At 44.1% G+C, this 19,750-nt stretch overlaps 1 protein-coding gene across 4 annotated transcripts in view; it reads left to right on the top strand.

Annotated features, from left to right (window-relative positions):
* Positions 1–17,531, top strand: part of grip2a (glutamate receptor interacting protein 2a) — a 30,885-nt gene extending 13,354 nt beyond the window's left edge. For 3 of the 4 annotated variants that reach the window (XM_031574113.2, XM_031574109.2, XM_031574104.2), the window contains exons 7-24: positions 1–27; positions 352–499; positions 969–1,114; positions 4,222–4,392; positions 5,732–5,917; positions 6,631–6,817; positions 8,142–8,287; positions 9,809–9,889; positions 10,015–10,078; positions 10,344–10,489; positions 10,611–10,755; positions 11,981–12,120; positions 12,595–12,741; positions 13,034–13,187; positions 14,824–14,938; positions 15,100–15,285; positions 15,406–15,552; positions 16,071–17,531. The exon at positions 1–27 is cut by the window's left edge and continues 119 nt beyond it. In XM_031574113.2, coding sequence (XP_031429973.1) covers positions 1–27; positions 352–499; positions 969–1,114; positions 4,222–4,392; positions 5,732–5,917; positions 6,631–6,817; positions 8,142–8,287; positions 9,809–9,889; positions 10,015–10,078; positions 10,344–10,489; positions 10,611–10,755; positions 11,981–12,120; positions 12,595–12,741; positions 13,034–13,187; positions 14,824–14,938; positions 15,100–15,285; positions 15,406–15,552; positions 16,071–16,268 — 2,534 coding nt within the window. In that variant the 3' untranslated portion in view covers positions 16,269–17,531. The other variant, XM_031574117.2, reaches the window with a different exon arrangement.
* The last annotated feature ends 2,219 nt before the right edge of the window (positions 17,532–19,750 follow it).

Genomic DNA, 19,750 nt, shown 5'->3' with positions numbered 1-19,750 from the left:
TCATCGAGTATGATGTCTCCATCATGGGTGAGCACACTAGAGAGAGGAGGGGGGGGGGGGGGGGGGGGGAGAGATGAAAAGGGATAGAGAGAAACAGGTAGAGACAGATACAGGCAGGGGGGATATCAGACCCCACAGTCTTAGACAAAAGCTGCATATGTGTGGCTGTTTAAAGATAATTGTAAAGCTGGAATAGAGGGATTATATAGAAAGTCTTTCATTAACAAACCCTAAGCTCCCAATTTGAATGTATTAAACAGTGTGTGTGTGTATGTGTGTGTGTGTGTGTGTATGTGTGTGTGCTTGTGTGTGTGTATGTGTGTGTGTGTGTGTGTGTGTGCTTGTGTTTAGACTCCGTGAAGCAGGCCTCAGGGCCTCTGTTGGTGGAGATTCCAAGGCCTGCGGGCTCAACACTGGGGGTCAGCCTGACCACTGCCCTCTACAGAAACAAGCAGGTCATCACCATAGACAAGATCAAACCAGCCAGCGTGGCCGAAAGGTGATGGAACACATGAAAATTCTCTCCCAACCCCCAACCCCGACACACACACACGCACGCACACAATGAATATTTCAGGGTAATGAAAGTCATATTCATCTGTGTTCCATGTATATATCTGTGTATGTGTGAATGTGTGTATGTATGTGTGTATGTATGTGTAAATGTATGTTTGTATGAATGTGTGAATGTTGGTGTGTATATATGTGTGCATGTAAGTGTGTATGTATGTGTGTATGTATGTATGTATGTATGTGTGTATGTATGTATGTGTGAATGTGTCTATGTATGTGTGTATCTATGTATGTGTGAATGTATGTGTGTATGTATGTGTGTATGTATGTATGTGTGTATGTATGTGTGTATGTATGTATGTGTGTATGTATGTACGTGTGTATGTATGTGTGTATGTATGTACGTGTGTATGTACGTGTGTATGTATGTGTGGATGTATGTGTTGATGTTGCAGGTGTGGGGCACTGCATGTTGGGGATATTCTCCTGTCCATTGATGGGACAAACACGGAGCACTGCACCTTAATGGAGGCACATCAGCTGCTGGCCACCAGCACAGACGTCACCAAACTGGAGATCCTCCCAGCCCATCAGGACCCAGGTGACCCGTGTGTATGTGTTTGTGTGTGTGTCATAATGTTATTGGGAAAGGAAAATGTTTCAGCTTAATGGGAAAAACAAAAAAAAAACAACAGGTCCAACTACTCACTCATATCCCGCCCGGCTAAAAATTCAGTCGGTCAGTCATGCATCTCCATGAAGCAGAATGACCCAAGCAATGTCAGAATCCATCATTTCAAACACCACATCTGAGTTCATGCATACAAAACACTCTCTGGCTTTTACATAACCGTGCTCCATATGCACATCTATAGGCTGGTTAAATACATGACTGCCTGTGTGGCTTCTGCATGCAGTTGGTGGTGACCTTTGCTCGTGCAGCTCGGACTGTGATTGGCCGGCCTCGTGCTGGCTGCAGGGCGGCTGGGAGATTGGTGCACGGCGCGCTGGGTTTGTGTCGGATGGCAGGAGGCTGTGTTCTTGCATGTGCTGTGAGTCACTGATAATTTGATGAGCGCTGAGGGCGAGAGTTCCCCTCCCCTCTGGACACACGTGTGGACTCATAGCCACATACGCCGGGCCATGCACGCAGTCACAAGCCTTGCCTTCGCTCTCCCCCTCCTATCTGAGATGCCCGAACATAGCTGCGTGTTGCGACAGAGAAAAAGAGAGCGAAGGGGAGAGAGAGAAGAGGAGGAGAGACCGCACTCATCCTTATGCTGCAGATGTCCTCGTTTGAGAGTGTATTCTCAATATTCTCCCTGGGAATTGAGCTCTGTTATGCTACGGTCCCTGTCCATGGCATTCTAAGTGTCATGCAAGAATACGTATTTTTACACAAAAATCAGTTATCTTAGTTTATTTTTTTATTTGTCACAAAAAGGATGACGACACGAACAGAGGGCACCACAGTCATGTTGCACCTACATAACAATGTATTAATGCACACAGCACCAGAGCCACGCACACTTTGCAACACAAATAAGCCTGACTGCTGATAATATTCACCAACCAGCAGAATGGCATAACAACACTGAGAGAGCACTGATGCAGCACTAATTCAGTGCAAACACGACAATAGGAACTAGTAGAGAGCCATTCTACTGTAGACAACACACAATCATATCACGCAATATGTTCCTCATTGTCTTTGTCAGAGCGTTTATATATATAATAATAATTAAGACCTTCGTCAGGTTTTTAATGGCACACACGACACACTGGAACACACACGTGCATATATGGAGGCGACACAGGACACACACACACACACACGCAGGTAGGCCTGAGGTCGCGGTGAATTTATTTTCTGCTTTTTCCCATCCTGGACCGTCCTTCCTCAAGGACCCCCCAGGAGCAGTGGGCAGCTTGTAGCGCCCGGGGACCAAGTGAAGTGAACTGTCCATCTTTGGTCAGGGATGGACATGTGTTCTGTTATTTTGCATGTTTTTTCTGTTGGGGTCCTTAGTGGAGGAAACCCCCTTGTGAACACAGGGAGAACATGCAAACTCCACACAGAAAGGCCCGGGAGATAGCCCACCTGAGCACTGTGCACTCTGGGGAGGACCTGCCCCCCAGAGCCAACAGCGCCCCATGCGGGAATCGAACCCATGACCTTCTTGCTGTGAGGCGGCAGTGCAAGCAGTGCAAGCAACTGAGCCACCGTGTCACATTATATATATATATATATATATATGTGCATGTTTAGTCTGCTTATGGTAGCCCTATATCACATATATATATATATATATATATATGTATATTTGGTGATATAGGGCTACCATAAGCAGACTAAACATGCACATATATATATATATATATAATGTGACACGGTGGCTCAGTTGCAAATATACATATATATATATCTGCTTATGGTAGCCCTATATCACCAAATATATATATATATATATGACATGTCAGTTCTCTATGTATTTGGGAGTTTGGGGGTTTGCTGTGGGGACACTGGGGCTGTTCAGTGCAGCAGCAGCAGCAGCAGCAGCAGTTGTGCGTGTGTGGAGTGTGAGCGTGTCTGATGGGGGATGCGTCTCACGCTGCCCCTCTCAGCCCAGCTGGGGCCTTCTGCCAGCACACAAACTGCTTGCTTCCTCCTGCTGTCCTTCTCCTCTCTCTCTCTCTCTCTCTCTCTCTCTGTCTCTCTCTGTGTCTCTGCAGAGGTGTCAGAGTTCCCTCTACTGTTGGCATCTCACTGCGGGATTTAAACTGTGTCACAGAGCGCTATTAATGTAACGCATTGGCACGGCCAACGGACGTTTTACTCTGAGGAATAAATGCAAGCAATTTGACCCTTGATGAGATGAGTGAAATCACAGGTGTTTTTGACGAGAACAGAATCTGTATGAAAAACAACTATTTTAAAATAATAATCAGTAAATTAGAATCTAATGTTGTGTACAACCCATTTCACAGGAATGACAAGTGCTGAAGTCTCAAGTACCATCAGTGAATCAAACACAAAGCAACAATGTGACATTGATCTGTGTGTTAGTGTTCCCATGCGCTCGAGCACCCAGGAATGAAAAAAAAGGCTATGCAGTTGGAGTACTGCTGGAATTGACCCAGTGTTGTGAAATCAGTGACTTTGCACCTGATGTGTTCAATTAAGGCCTAATTCAGATGATGAAGGGAGGGGTTGCTGCTAATCCCCCTGATTGCTCAGCTGTGCAGTAGACGAGACCATTTCCAGGTGGCCAATCCAGCAATGGCCCAAACTGTCATAACTTTTTTCAAAGAAAATGCTCTCAGCTTTTTGGAAGCTCGTCAGTAAATGTAAGAGCAGATAATGGGAGTGCAGGTCTTTTCTTGGAAGAATCACCTCCTTTGTCATTTCTGCCTAATGTCTTTGAAATAGAGCCTCACAAAATAATTTTACCGGCTCCACTACTTAAGTGTTCACAGCACATGTCAGGGCATGGCACTCATAGCTTATCCAGGCTGGTTTAAAACAACAATATGGCCTCCACATGAAACCTGTGAAAAGCTTATGGACATAAGGCACACATGGAACATATTGTAGCCTCACACATCAGTGCTTCAATAGGAGCCGTTGCAGCTGACGACGTTTAGAGTGTGTGTTGGTGTGTGTTCACGTGTGTTCATGTTTGTGTGTTTTCCCTCTGCTTGCCTCAGTGCGTGTGCAGAAGAGTAGCCAGCGCCAGTGGGAGCCCAGTGTGAGCTATCCGCAGCCAGGCCACCAGACGGTACATGGCAAAGCCACAGCATCTCCCTGGTCCGTCCAGGGCAGCCATGGCACACCCGGGCCGCCTCACGGCCACCTGGTCCCCCCTGACCACAGCAAGAGTGAGTATGTTCTCTCTGAAGTGACGACTGCAACAGTGAGTGTCCTTTCTGAAATGACCACTGCAAGAATGAGTATATCCTCTCTGAAGTGAACAGGCAAACACAAACACACATATGTCAATGTCATCTCATGTATGCTGTAGGGTTCATTATGATAAGGCAAGGTTTCATGATTTAAGTGGTCATTATTCTGTTGGGCATCAGTGTGAGTTGACCCATAAAGCTGGGCCAATTTAGCCTAGCCTTGAATAATTGTTGGTTTTCCTGTCAGGGGAGAATGTTAGAACATGGGAGACTGATAGTATTGCTTCTGATATATTTATATTGGAGGCAATCAGCAAAAACTAGATTCTGCTCTGTAATAAGGCTGTGTAATTGGAAGGTCAAGTTATTGTGCCTGTTGAACTGGACTGATGTTTTTGTCCTTGTTATGTGCATATCTGGGTGTGTATGAGAGAGTTGACAGAAAGAGACAGCAAGAGAGAAAGAGGAAGATGAAGAGTGTGTTTGAGCACAGCAGCTTTGCCTCACAGATGGGTTTTTCCATCCATCTCCTTCACATAGTCTAAGTGCACTCATGAAAATTAGGCCAAAGAAGAGTCTGTGCACATTTCCATAAGCTGCGTTGTGCAAAATAAGAATTGACAATTTCCAAATGAAGAGAGGAGTTGTGGATCCAAAACTTGTCAGGGCAACCTTCACTGGAAACGCCTAATACACTTGCAACAAATGCGATTTAATGCGAACAAACTCATTTCCATGTCATGTTGAAGCACAATCACTGTTATGTGGTTATGTCACTGAAGACGATGCTTTTTTAGGCTGATAAACACTCGGTGTCATCTAAGCCTCTCTGTCGGTGTGGTGTGTTAGCTTGTGCATCTAACACTTAGGGTGTGTGTGTGTGTGTGTGTGTGTGTGTGTGCGCGCGCGTGCGTGCGCGTGCGTGCGCGGTTGTTTGTGTGCATGTCGGTACAAAAGACTTCAGTGATAAATGCATTTTGATGTGACCGCTTCCAGCAAGAAAATATATCAATGGTCAGCCAGGTCTCAGTTCACGTCAAACACTAGATTGTTTGTGTCTGTTTTAAAAGTCAGTAAAACAAGGTGGATGTAGGTAGAACGTGAATGTGTGTGTGTGTGTGTGGTGGGGTGGGGGGGGGGGGGGGGTCTCTGAATGTGTTTTTTTAATGTATGTTTAAACATGACATGTATCCAGAAAGTAATAAGATGTACGTGGTGTATGAAAGGATTTCAGTTCAAGATCATAACTGCTGTATATCAGATAGAGGAGGAGAGGATATTTGAATGTTTTTCAAGCTCAGCGTCTCTCCTTTAGCTCTGCCGCCTAGCAGCTACTCGCCGTCCTCCACGAACACCTCTGGCTACCACAGCCAGAACAGCAGTGCTCAGACTACATATCCCAGTGGTTCTCAGCCTCAATATCCCAGCAATACCTACCCCTCTAGCCCCCGTAGTACAGTGACCAGGAGAAGGCAAAGAAGGAAGGACCACAAGAGCTCACGTGAGGAGATTTTCTTTTTTTTTTAAGATTTGTTTAACTCGTTCTTCTACGTGCATCTGGCAACAGCTTTGTCTCTCATTGTTCTTGTTCATTCTCAGAAAATTATATTGTTTTTGTCTAATTGAAGAATCCTTAAGTGTTAACCTAAGTATTCCTATTGGTATTGAAGAGACCTTCTTGACTTCTTTCTTTTGTAACAGTTCTACAGACCCCTCTCCAGACAATGAGTTCTGCAAGCGTACTTTTCTATAGGGTTCTAAGGGTGATGGCCCAAGGGCTTTGTAAAGAACCTTCCCTGAAAGGAGTTGAAAGCAGTGTAGGACCTTGCATCCTTTAAAGCATTCTAGTGTGAAGACAAAAGAAGAATCTTTTTAGGCAGAATGTTCTGCCTTGGAAGGTTGGATTTAGTGGTTTTACATACTGTAGCTCTTTGCTAGATAACAAAAAAGGTTCTCCAATGCTGTTAACCACACTGGCCTACTAGTGCACAGTAATGCTCGTCAGCATAGTCCTGAAAAGCCAATAGTGTAAGACAAAGGTAAAGTAGGGTTATGACCACATTTTTGCCCTGGCCAATACCTCTCATGTGATTTGTGTCCATATGCAGGTTTTTAGTACTGTTGCCCATTAACGGTGCATCATGAATGTAAAAGTCAGCTCTGATGTAGACTGTTGAAGTTCCACCAGGGCATTAAAAGGTCTCTGTCTTGCAGTGTCTCTGGTCTCCAGTACGGTGGGCCCAGGGGGGAATGTGGTGCACATCGAGACCAGCGAGGTGACCCTGAGAGGAGACCCCCTGACCGGGTTCGGCATCCAGCTACAGGGGGGGGTGTTTGCCACCGAGACCCTCTCTGCCCCCGCCTGCATCCGCTTCATAGAACCTGACAGTCCCGCCGAGAAGTAAACACACACACACACACACACGTATACACACACTCTCTCTCTCACACACATACACACACACACGCGTGCATGCCACACACAAAAGAAAGATAGACACACATGCACATACTTGTATAAACACACGTGCGTGCACAAACACACACACACACACACACACGGATGGCTAGGCACAACCGCACACACATAGATAGATACATAGACACACATACTCCTGTGCGCACATAAATCACTACTGTTAATGAAAGAGGCTCTAATGGCCCTGAGAGATTCTGGGAGTTTGGGTGCTTGATCATCCACTGTTAGCTGAGGCCGTCACCTGAGCCCCCTCTGGTACAGCGAACTCCACAGTATTGATCGGAGAGGACACGGTCACGGCCAGTTAGTGGTTACTGATCACGGGCCCATTAAAACACAAACACACACACACACACACACACAGAGAGTCCAGGCTCACCACTGGAGGCTATATTTCATCCCTGTCCACCCTGATTAATGCCTGGGTCACTGGAGAGTGCCTGAGTGTTTTCTGCAGTGAGAAACTGTGTGTGTGTGTGTGTGTGCGCCCGTGCCCGTGCCCGTGCCCGTGCACACGTGTGTGCATGCTTGCTTGTGAAAAGTATGCACAATTTTAAGTTGACACACACACACACACACACACACAAGTACAAGTCAACACATAAATGAACACGCGTAGTCAGCACTGTCTTTTGCAGCCCTTGCTGCCATACATGTAAGATGATGGACTCGGCAGGGCTGATCAGAGCACATTGGGTTTGATTGAGGCCCAGCACTGTGACTTTCCCCCAGACTCAGCCAGACTGAAGACACAGGCAGTGATTAATGCATCCTGATGCGCCTGTGTAACCACATCAGCGTGTGTGTGTGTGTGTGTGTGTGTACAGGTACGAGTGTGTGTGTGTGTGCACACATCCATGTGCTGTGGAGACAGTGATGTAGACAAACACTCTAATGAGTGTCATCCAAGCTAATCACTCTTGTGAAATGGTGCTAGCGAATGCTGATGTTGTGGGGGTGAGTGTGTGTGTGTGTGTGTGTGTGTTTACAGATAGCTTCAGTGACAAATGCATTTTGATGTGACTGCTTCCAGCTAGAAAACATATCAACGGTCAGTCAGGTCTCAGTTCATGTCAAACACTACACTGCATTTCTGTGTGTGTATGTGTGTGTGTGTTTTGCAAAATCCAGTACACTGGTTAGATGTAGGCAGAAAGAGACTGTGTCTCCTCAAGTGAATATTTGTGTCTCAAACCTAATGCACTGTCCTGTGTCTCAAACCTAATGCACTGTCCTGTACTTGTAGGTGTGGGGTAATCCAAGTGGGAGACAGGTTGCTGTCCATCAATGGAATCCCCACAGAGGACGGGACCCTGGAGGAGGCCAATCAGCTGCTTAGAGACACCGCACTGGCCACTAAGGTCACTCTGGAGATTGAGTTTGACGTTGCTGGTAAGGAATATGAGTTAGGGATAGGCATGTTATCACTGTGACGTCATCTTAACCTTATTTCATTTCAGTGCCTTTATTCCATGTTGTTGATTTAACTCGTACAATTTCAAGCAATTCTATACATGTTTTTACATGTTCCCTTAGCTCAGTTGGTAGACCAATGGGGGAGCAACACAAAGGTCATGAGGTTGATACCCAGGGAGCACCCATTCTGATAAACATGTAGAACTGTCCACCAATGTGAATCCCTGTGGATAAATGTGTCTGATAAAAGATGAAATAGAAGTATTTTTAATTTTTTTTTATTGTGCTTTTGAAGTTGTGGCCCAGGCACGAAATCCTGTCAAAATGTAAAAACAACTTCTACAGTTAGCACGCTAGCTAGCTTTTATCAGTGTCAAATGTACTTGTTCTGTTGGTTTTTGCCAACATCACTGTTGGATCATTAGCTCATTAGTTTTTAACTAAAACTTACGATTGAAATTGCAATAATCATAAGGTAGTGGAGTCAGAAACGTTGGTATTTTTAAACAGCTTTAGGTTTAAATTGGGAGTGGGCAGGCTTTCGGAGCATATAACATCACTAACAGGGTAAGCCGAAAGCTGAAAGCTCCAATCAGCCCATTACAGGTCCACAATCACAACTCAAATCAACATGACTCACTAGCTGGAGCAAAAGCCCAACATGTAGGTGATGGTTATTTGCTTGAGCAGGCTCACTCCCTGTAGGCAAAATGATGTTTAATGTGTCTGGACTTCTGGAACTTATTGCATCTAAATGCAGTAATAAATCATGATCCCAAAAACAACAAACAAATACATTCCTTTCCAATGTGAAGAGCATGACGAAGCACTTGGCCACAAAACAAAGATGTTTGTGATGTTAATTTGGGGACAATAGACATGATGATAAATACAACGACACTACAAAGTCACTGAATACAACTGTGACTTCTTAAGTCTGAAACAAATTATGTTGAATACACCCACTAAAGGCTAACCCTAGAGTCTGTGATTCTGGCAAAAGGTTGTGGATATTTGAGTTTAACAGCCAATCAAATTACACCCCTCCCTTCTGTGCTCCTGAAGCAAGGTGTTGATTGGTTGAACTTGTTTATGGCTCGGTTCGAGCCACTACTGTGTACAAACACCCAGAGTGTTTTTTTTTTTTTAGCTGAACGAACAGCTAGAGGACTGTGAGTAGCAATTCACTAAATTTGACAAAAAGTGTACTATTGGATTAGAATCACAGACTGTGCCTTTTAAAGTCAAGATTTCTAACAAACACATCACAGTTCATTATAACCTGGCCGAGACAAGACCCACAGACTCTAAACAGCATTCAGATCCAAACTGCAGTCAGTCACCCAATACAGCACAGATTGAGAGGACATGATGGTGTTTAGTGGTGATGTAAGTCTCTGTACATGATGGTGTTTAGTGATGATGTAGGTCTCTAGTGATGATGTAGGTCTCTTGTGGTGATGGAGTTTAGTGATGATGTAGGTCTCTGTGTTGTAGAGTCGGTGGTGCCGAGCAGTGGCACGTTCCACGTGAAGCTCCCCAAGAGGCGCGGTGTGGAACTGGGCATCACCATCAGCAGTGAGTCTGTGCTGAGCTGCTCTCCTTGTTCTCGTCTCAAGCATGGGGGAAAAAAAAGATAATGTAATACTCATACTGTTTTGTGTTCCCTATGCAATTCCCTGTTTCTTTCTTTGCTGTTATAGTAAGCAAAAAGCCTGGACAAGCTCTGGTCATTTCTGAAATCAAGAGAGGAAGTATTGCTCACAGGTATGTTCCTAATTCCTAGAGTACTTTCTATAGTTTCTCAGGTCTAAGACTAGTATTTATTTAATTTTGTGTTTGTACAAAAGATTTCAGAGACTTATATATAGAGGTCAGATGAGATGCTAATTACTTCCAATAACTGTCCGTAACAATTCAAACAATTCAAGTTTTTGATAAGGTTCAATGTTATCAAATCTGATAAACCTGTGTAACCATGTTTAACTCCCCAAATTAACAGTATTCATCTCTACATTTTTATCCTGGTCAGGACGGGGACTCTGGAGCCGGGTGATCGGCTTCTGGCTATAGATAATGTACGTCTGGAGAATTGTGGGATAGAGGAGGCCATGAAAGTCCTCCAGCAGGCTGAAGACATGGTCAAACTCTGGATACAGAAAGATGAGGACAACACAGGTGAGTGTGTGTGTGCACATGCTTTGCGTATGTGCTTGAGTATGTAGCAATATGTTGTCTAATGTTATTCGATTTGTTGTGTGTTGTGTTGTGCGCTCACCTCTTGTGTGGTGTTTCCCAGAGGAGCTGGAGATGTCCGACTCCATTATGTACACGGTGGAGCTGAAGCGCTATGGAGGCCCATTGGGCATCACCATCTCCGGCACCGAGGAGCCCTTTGACCCCATCCTCATCGCAAGCCTCACCCGCAACGGCCTGGCGCAAAGGTTCCGATCACACTCGTGCATGTCCTGTCTGTCGCTCACACACGAAGGCCACGTACAGATGCACAACATACAACCTGTACGGCGCATGCACACTTTGCTTAAAGCAGACAGTAGCAACAGCACACGTTATTCATTCCACACAAATATTTCATATGTTATACAAACTTGTAGCTTATTATGACTGCAAAATGCAGGACAGACTGTGTCTGTCCGTTCCATATGCACCTGTTTATTTCTCCATCAAAAACACAAACTTATCTAAAAGGCAGGTCACATTCATCATCTGTTTTGACCAAGATGCCTCCCTTTTAGAACTGACTAGGTCCAATCAACACACTTCATGACCTGTGGAAATAGAAGCGTCTACCCCTTGACTAAAATATGAAAACGCTTTTGTTCTACTCTTGTGACATCTAGTGGTCTTTTTGAATATTGCTGTAACAGCAGGAACTGTTCTCCAACACAATAGTGTCTCGCAGAACATCCTGCGAGACTGTATATGTACACACTCCCACTTACATAAGGTTCCAATCATGTCAGCATAACACATTACTTCCAGATGCAAATATTAATGACAAACATCATGTAATATAAATAGACATGATGCCCAGTATTGTTGAGCCCGCTGGTCCACACATCTCTTCACAGAAGAAACGGTGTCATTCAGAGAGGGCGATGCCATGAATGCAGTCATGCGGGTGTTTATGTGCTTTTGCTCATGTTTAAATCTCTGGGCACTGAATGTCACATTGTCGTCAGGGGACTGCACACCACAATCGTCCGTCTGTGTTCCAAACACTGTAGGTAGTGCAGACTGCAGCCTCCGCATTCTTCTCCCATTGCCTGTGTTAAGAATTCAGTCTGTGATTCATTGTGTGGTCATACAGATTCATCTTGTATGTTCCTCGTTCTCAGTATGCAGTACTCCTCATGGGAAATTCTAAATTAGCTGAGATTAAACTCTACATCGCTCAGTGTTTCCTCCTTTATGAAGAGTGCATCAAAACTGTAGTAAATGCTAACCCCCCCCAGCTTTTAAATTAAAGCTGAAACTCTGCACTCTAAGCCTAGTCATTATATGCTTCAAATCTATCATGTCATTAGAACTGCAATTGTAACATTTTATTTCATAAAATATCAATAACTTTATCAGAGTTCAAATATTTATGGACCTAACTGTGTATGCATATTGTAAATCTATGTTTTTGTGCATATATACGCACAGGACAGGCGCTCTGCATGTGGGGGACCGCATCCTGGCCATCAACAATGTTAGCCTGAAGGGGAAGCCACTGAGTGAGGCCATTCAGCTGCTGCAGACGGCTGGAGAGACGGTCACCCTCAAGATCAAGAAGAGAGCTCATCGTGAGTACCACTCATCCATCAATGGCCTACTCTGTCTGCTACCCCCAGTGTGTTATGGGGCGCCAGGGATAACAGACCCTTTTTTTTGTAGACAGAATGTGTTCTGTGCTACGAAATGAATGAATTTAATTTTCATTTTGCCCACGAAAAACACATGTGTTAGCATTGTGTCCACAAAATATTTAAGAGACCACATTTCTTTCGTTCTCAGAAAACTGAATTCACTGTTGTGCTTTCCGTTCTGCAGACAAAATAAACAAATTTTGTAGACGAAAGTAACGTCAAAGTGGCCTAGGCGTTTATACTTTTGTTGCGCAGAATGTGCTACAGTAGATCATTCCATGCCATGGAATGTTCATTTCGTCCGCATACCGGTTCTTCTATATCACTGAAAGTACGATGCGTATGTGCATCCGGCCAGATGTTGCTCACTCGGTGACTCTTCCGTCCATCAGCGTGTGTTTGTCATTCCAGATGTCAGTGGTCTGAGTGACACAGAGGATGACCAGTCAGAGAGAGCTGCTACCCTCCCGGAGCTCAACCCCTTGAACATAGCTGGCCTGGACTCTGTGCTGGAGTCCTGGAACAGCTCGGGCATCGACCCCGGATACGACAGCCAGGGTAAGGATGGAGCTCGGCCTTCAGTCACTCTAGAGACGGAGAACAGCATGATCTCACTTGATCAACTGATTATTTGATGATTGCAATAAAGCAGTGGTTTTGAAGAGGAACTGGCTCTAGAGACTCCTGTATGCCTGATGTGAACGTGATGATGCGATGCAGAGCTGCTATGTGGTTGAACTGGTCATTGCTGGCGTCTGGGTGTCCTAGTTGGAGCACAACATCATGACTGATAATGTTTTGGTAGTTAAAGTCTGTAATCTGAACTGTGGTCAATGTGTCCCTCCGACAGGCACATACATACACAGGACGGCTGATCTGACCCTCCACCCCCACGAATGGAGACGCACCAAACACAGGAGTCCACTCCGCTCCTCAGGTCGATCGCACCACACCCAAGCATATGATGGGAGATTAGGTGAAGACGAGTGGAGCAAACACTTGGGGTGAGTGTGTGTGGTGTGTGTGTGTGTGTGTGTCTGTGCGTTTTATGTGTGTGTTCATTATTTTCACTGACCTTTTGATCCTTACCAGTGGTGTAGGCTATAAGATTTACAGGTGGATAAGGTAGATACACAGGGAGATTTACAGGTGGATAAGGTAGATACACAGGGATTAGTGTAGACAATAAATGAACAATAACACCTGCATCTGAAATAGCTATGCATAATAGAGCTATGATTTTAGTTTTAAACGCCCAAGTCATGCCCAAATGATACACACTGCATCATCATAACTGGTTAAATAATTGGCCTCAAAATAAGGGTCTTCCAACAGAGTACACTTAACACTGGCTTCACTTAGAGTCTGTATTCAATTATCCCTCCCATCACTGTTAATTCAGACTTAATATGATGGAATATAGTTATCCTATGGTTTGTACCATTTATCAGAACACAAGTAATATTCTCTCTCACCATGTAAACACATGTTTTGCAGATAAAAAAAGCTGGCTTTTTTGGCGATTTTTATAGTTAGCATTATTGCTTGTAGCCTTGCAGGATTTGTCATTGCTAACAGTCTGTATGTATTGGGATGGTGTTGGGGAGCTCGATAGCCATAGTATAGATAGTCCACTACATAGATAGTCTACTACTTCAGACTAGACCCACGCCACCGTCTCATAATTTAGTTCGTTTTTTGCTCTCGGATCTAAAGTTCATAGTCCCACATGTGTGTAACATTCTTACACTGCGAAGAGATCTTTGAAATGCCGTGTGTCTATTTTTGATAACGTTTTGTCAATATTCTGCTACTGCATGCTGGCAATGCTCTTTCCTGGCTTCTCTGTTGAAATAGTAAATTGGTGTTTTAGCCAACTGTGAATCAGTTAAATGGAAAATTAAACCCTTTGTAAATGTAAGACGAATAGAAATGAGAGTTTAGCCTTAGTCTGTATACTTCAATATACTTCCCTTTTGCAAATATGAAAGGAGAGAACTTAAAAGTTAACAAAAACTATTACAAAGTACAGTCTCTTAATAATTACAAAAACATATTAATGTGTTTTTGCTGCTTTGTATTAAAGCACAGACCATCACAATTATTATAAGGAATGAATCATCCATTTGTGTAATGTAATTGAATTCCCATTTTCACCAGATGCTTAGAATAGCAATCAATACCACTCATTACACCAATCAATCACTGAATAGTCCTACCAGTGATGAACCATTCACTAGAAGCCAGAAGAAAGGATCTCTTTGTTCTTCCTCATTCTTCCACCTCCATTCTATCTGTTTCTTTTTGTCTTTCTTCTCAGGTACTTTCTTTCTCATCTGCCTTACTAATCTCCCGTGGGGCCCAGCTGCTGCTGCTGCTGCACACACTCGTCTCTCTGTCGTTCTTATTCTCCTGTCCTGTCTGTCCATCCTCCAGTGCTCTCTCTCTGTCTGTCTGTCTGTCTGTCTGTGTATGCTGGCTGTTTTAGTTTACTGTCTGTGTCTCTCTGCTGAGATTGCACACTGTGCTCTTGAGGGTGGGGAGTGGATATGGGGGCTGAATGGAAGAGACTACATTTCCCTGGCTGCTTTGCGGCTCTTGAGGGGCCGCTCACCTGTTCTGGTTCCTGCCTTGACACAGATCCCTCAGTCCCGTGCGTCGCCGTGGTAACGGTGATAATCAGGCGAATTTCTGGTCGCAAGCGTTGCAGGATCTGGAGACGTGCGGGCAGTCAGGGATCCTCAGAGAGCTGGAGGTACATTTGTGACACATGCACGTACACCACACACACACACACTTGCTTTACGTAACAGATGAATCACATACACATCACACATGCAGTGTGTGTAGTAAGGGACATTTAAGGAGCTCTTGTCTTGGGTGAGCGATGTTTGCCCTGAACGGTGATATTTCCAGGCCTCCATGATGTCTGGCAGCAGCCTGAGTCTGGGAACAGATGACACCTGTGAGTCACATGACTGCCTTCCCCTGCGCAAGGTCTCTGCTGCTCCACCTAAGCCCAAGAGAAGCTCCTGGGCGGGTGTCACGGAGAAAGAGGATCTGAAAGACATGCCCTCTGCCTCACCTCTAGAACTGCTGAAGGTGAGATGTAGCTTCTACTCACTGTATTGCAACAGATGTTTCCTCATTTTATATTTTACACTTTTAGACATTACACACTTTTAAATTTTTTTTTTTTTTTTAACTTTTCTGTGACCCTAGGTGATCCTACAGAGAGACCCAGAGATGCGTGACTTTGGCTTCAGTGTGTCAGATGGTCTGCTGGAGAAGGGCGTGTATGTGAACATGATCCGCCCTGATGGTCCTGCCCACCAGGCAGGCTTGCAGCCTTACGACCGCATCCTACAGGTGACTCATAGAGCCTGGATTTTAACACTCTGTTTGTGTGTTTTGTCCAAATCTAGATTTGGGGCTTCATGCCTAGACCACAAAACTACATAGTGAATACCCTGGGCAGCTACTGTGAATGTACAGGTGTGATTACTGTATTATTATAATGTTTTAATCCACATAGTAACATTCATTCATTTCATTTTCAGCAAGGAGATATAGTTAAATCAGTGTAAAATCAGTGAATTGCACAAGCAAAACATCACAGCAGTTTGTCATACAGGTCACTAGGGGGCGCCAGATACCAGATGACCCCCCCCCCCCCCTAAACTGCAGGTCAACAAGCCTCATGATTCACTCTGGTGACCGTTGCTCAGTGGATACAATAGATGTTGATACAGTAGCCATGATGATACAGCCATCATGAAACAGATGGCCTGACTCTGAGTCAAGAACAGCAGTAATGACGGTCTGTACCTGTCAGGAAGGTCTGTTAAAGCTTCTCTTCTCTCTTTTTTTTTTTTTTTTTTCTGCAGGTGAACCATGCACGCACGCGGGACTTTGACTGCTGCCTGGTTGTGCCTCTCATCAGCGAGGCTGGAGAGCATCTCAACCTCGTCATCAGCAGGAACCCCCTCACTCAGGCACACCTTTGGCCACCTCAGGACTGTGAGGACCCTTCAGGCTCAGCACTCCTCTATCCTCAGCACAGGCCCAATGCTGTGCAGCTATGAGAGCCTAAAAGTGATTTCCACAAGCACATGCACTCCACACCGGCCCCCATACCACACGGCAGCTGACTACAACTGATCTGACTTTGATCTGGTGTGGATTGGATCTGATTGGTCTGGGGCTAGATCAGGGCAAGTATGTTTCACAATTAGCTGCTTTTACGTTCCAAAGTCCAGGATAATCCCACAGGACCCTCACGAAATAGTTTTTAAGAGTTGGTTAACCACAGAGCTTCTCTCTACAGCCTGTTATTTTGTGCACATTTGGAATTTGGTACAATGTCTTTTTTTCTTTATTGTTCTTCAATTCACTCCCTCCTGTTTTTACACAGTTTATGGCCGTTTTCTTTCAGGGTTTTGCACATGGCACTACATCTGTTCCGTTTTGCTCGTGTCACTCTTCACTCTCAGCACCACGATTCTGTTTGTGTTTGTTTTTTCCCTCATTTTATTTTCACAAATCTTGATTAGGTCGTTTAAATTAAACCTAAAATCCACCTCTACCCAGTCCGCTCACACCACATAAAAAACCCAAACCATGTGTCACCAAAACACCCCCCGCCCCCCTCCCAAACACACACACACACACACACACACACACATACTTTAACCTCACCCAAATGTCTAAATTGTAAGTGTTAGAACATGCTTATATACCTGGTCTGAGCCTGTACGTGAGATTATGACTACTGTATGGCTGTGATTGGTTCTTTTTTTTTTTTAATGTTTTTATAAAGTCATTTTTTCTTTTAATACAATTTTATTTATATAGCTCCATAACAATACAATTGTCTCTAGGAGCCTTTACAGAGCCCAGAGCCTGAACAACAATTTAGTGTTTTAACTGTGAGAGCTGGGCATGTAGCCCTGCCACAGCGTGAGAGTGTTCTGCACATAAGGCTCAGATCAGCAGCTGTTCAGGTGGAGAGCAGAACAGAACAGAACAGAACAGAGTCGAGCAGAGCAGAGCAGAGCAGAGCAGCTTCTTTCCATTACTGTGTGCTCCCAGATAGTAATGCCATCCATCCATTATTCATGCCCTGGTTCTATATTGTGTACAGTGGATGCCGTGCATTTGTACATGTGTGATATTAAATATGGATCGTCTGCACAGTATTTTTACTTTGTGCTTCCCTCTGTGTTAAACAGTAATGACCACGATGTTAGAAGAGAGAGGGCCCGAGAGACTCTGTAAAATGTGATTTTATTCTTTTAAAATGGATTTGCTTCCTTTCTATAAAAAAAAATAAAACCATCACCAAACGATTGGTTGACCAGATTCCTGGTGTATTAAGGATGGCTACATAATGAAGTGAGGTTGACTGCTGACTGGGGGATTTGAGGAGTTTGTGGGCTTGTAAACTCGTGCACAAAAGCACACACATACAATCAGCACTTGTTCAGCTACATACAGACATCCTCTCTTGTGAGGGATTGGATGTATTTTGGAGTCAGCTGAAGGCAGCATTACACCAGTGGTCAAGAGACCAGCTGTCACATCCACATGATGTGGCTTACAGTAGTGCTACCTGAGATGTCAATGTGTTCGTTCTCTTTCTCTCTCTGCCTCTCTCTCTCACACACACACACACACACACACACACACACACACACACACACGCACTTAAACTGATGTCTACAGTTACACACGTGCTCAAGTGCCCCTCCCTGTGTTGCTAATGTGATGCCACATGCAAGGCAAGTTTATTTATATAGCACAGTTCATACACAATGGTCATCCAAAATGCTTTACAAATGAGCAGAGAAAAAAACTGAATATGAGATTTAAAAAAAGTAAAGTGCATTAAAACAAATAAAATAACATACAAAATCTAGAGACGCTTTTCCAAAAGAAAATGTGAATGTTATTGTGCTTCAGCAGCAGTCGGTCGTTGCAATAAAGACTTCATTAGTGGTACCTCAATGGTGGAATGACCTACCTAATGTTATCTGATCTATCTTTTGGCGTATTCTTGTAGATTTTGTTAAACACAAACTATGTGTGCGCATGTGTGTATACTGTAGGTGAAAACAACAATATTATTACAGGGAAACAGTGTGCCAGTTGAATTGAGTTGACGTGATATGACTAACATTACTGTCATGAACAGCATAGCGAATTCCAAACTGTAGTCGTTCATAGTTTATAATTATACATCTACACAAGAAAATGCAAAGTGGAATTGCTCAGCAGTAGTAGAGGACTACTAATGGTAATGGAATGGATCAGACATGGAAATGAAAGCAGTGCCCAGGAAATAGTGACGAACAAACAATCAAATAACACTCATATATTGATGAAAAGAGACATCTCTATCATGACATTACATTAGTCTGCATATTCTCTGCAGGGACAGAGGAGCACACGTATCACATATATGTCCATTCTCTGTGTTTCCAAAACACAACGGATTTTTTGTTAACCAATATATTTGATGTATGTATGTGAGCAATCTGTTGGTGTGTTCTTGTATATTCTGTCCAACAACGTATGTGTGCACCTGTGGTTTGAAGCATGTTGAACAGATGGGTGATGACCGCAGTATCATTACAGGGAAACTGCACTGGTCAATTGGAGTTGGAAGTGAGCAAGACACAAAGCCACCTGCCTTTCGATTTTTTGTGTGGTTGTTTCTGTCATAGTGTTAATGCTGCACACTTTTTGCAATAGGATGATGCATATATCCTAACCTTAGTCTATTGTGTGCTAAGATAATCAGGTGTCACAGCTTTTTCCACATCTCTGTCATCTGTTATGAATAACGTAGCCCTACAAAGCACACTCAGTTTGTCACTACATTTGAAAGAGTGCAGTTGAACCTTGTCATCCTGAATCACCACATCACATTTACAATAACTCTTATGGCCAGTTGTCAGACTTCTGAGTCCATCATTGGAACTTTGGTTTCCTTTCCTGCTGCAGTGATGAGAGTCATGCCGATGGCGAACAGGATGGGGGAGACTGCACATCCTTACCTTTTCTCAGTGTTGCCACTGTGTGGTTTAATTTGTGGTTTTAAACTGAAGCTTGATCCCGCCCAAGTAGCTGGTGATCATTCCCTTGATGTGATTTGGGATAAGGTAATGCTTCAAAGCTTTTTTGATGCGCTCATGGGGAATAGATTTATAAGCGTTGGCAAAATCTTTGGCCTAGCTTCATGGATCATCTCACTTGAGAACTCCTGTGTGTTCTAGGCATCCTGTGAAACCTAGGATGGAGGTGTTCACACATCCTCAGTCATGTATGAAGATCTTACATTCTACGCTAAGCAAAGATGGTTCTGAACTGGCTCATGTCCGCTGAGCCAATTTCTGGGTTGGCGCCAAGGGGTTGGCTGCTGGAGGGGTCACTGTGCGACTCCTTGAGGAATAACCTTCGCTAGTCCTTTTGTGTCAAGATGAACAGCAATCATAATCATGTGTTCCCATATAAGATAACTTTGGTTTGGTTCTTATTCAGCTGAAGAAAGTTTTTAGACATCCAG

The sequence above is a fragment of the Clupea harengus genome, chromosome 1 (assembly GCF_900700415.2).
Source record: "Clupea harengus chromosome 1, Ch_v2.0.2, whole genome shotgun sequence".
In the NCBI taxonomy this organism is placed as follows: Eukaryota; Metazoa; Chordata; class Actinopteri; order Clupeiformes; family Clupeidae; genus Clupea; species Clupea harengus.
The sequence above is the reverse complement of the archived record's forward strand: the minus strand, read 5'-3'. Positions and strand labels throughout refer to the sequence as shown.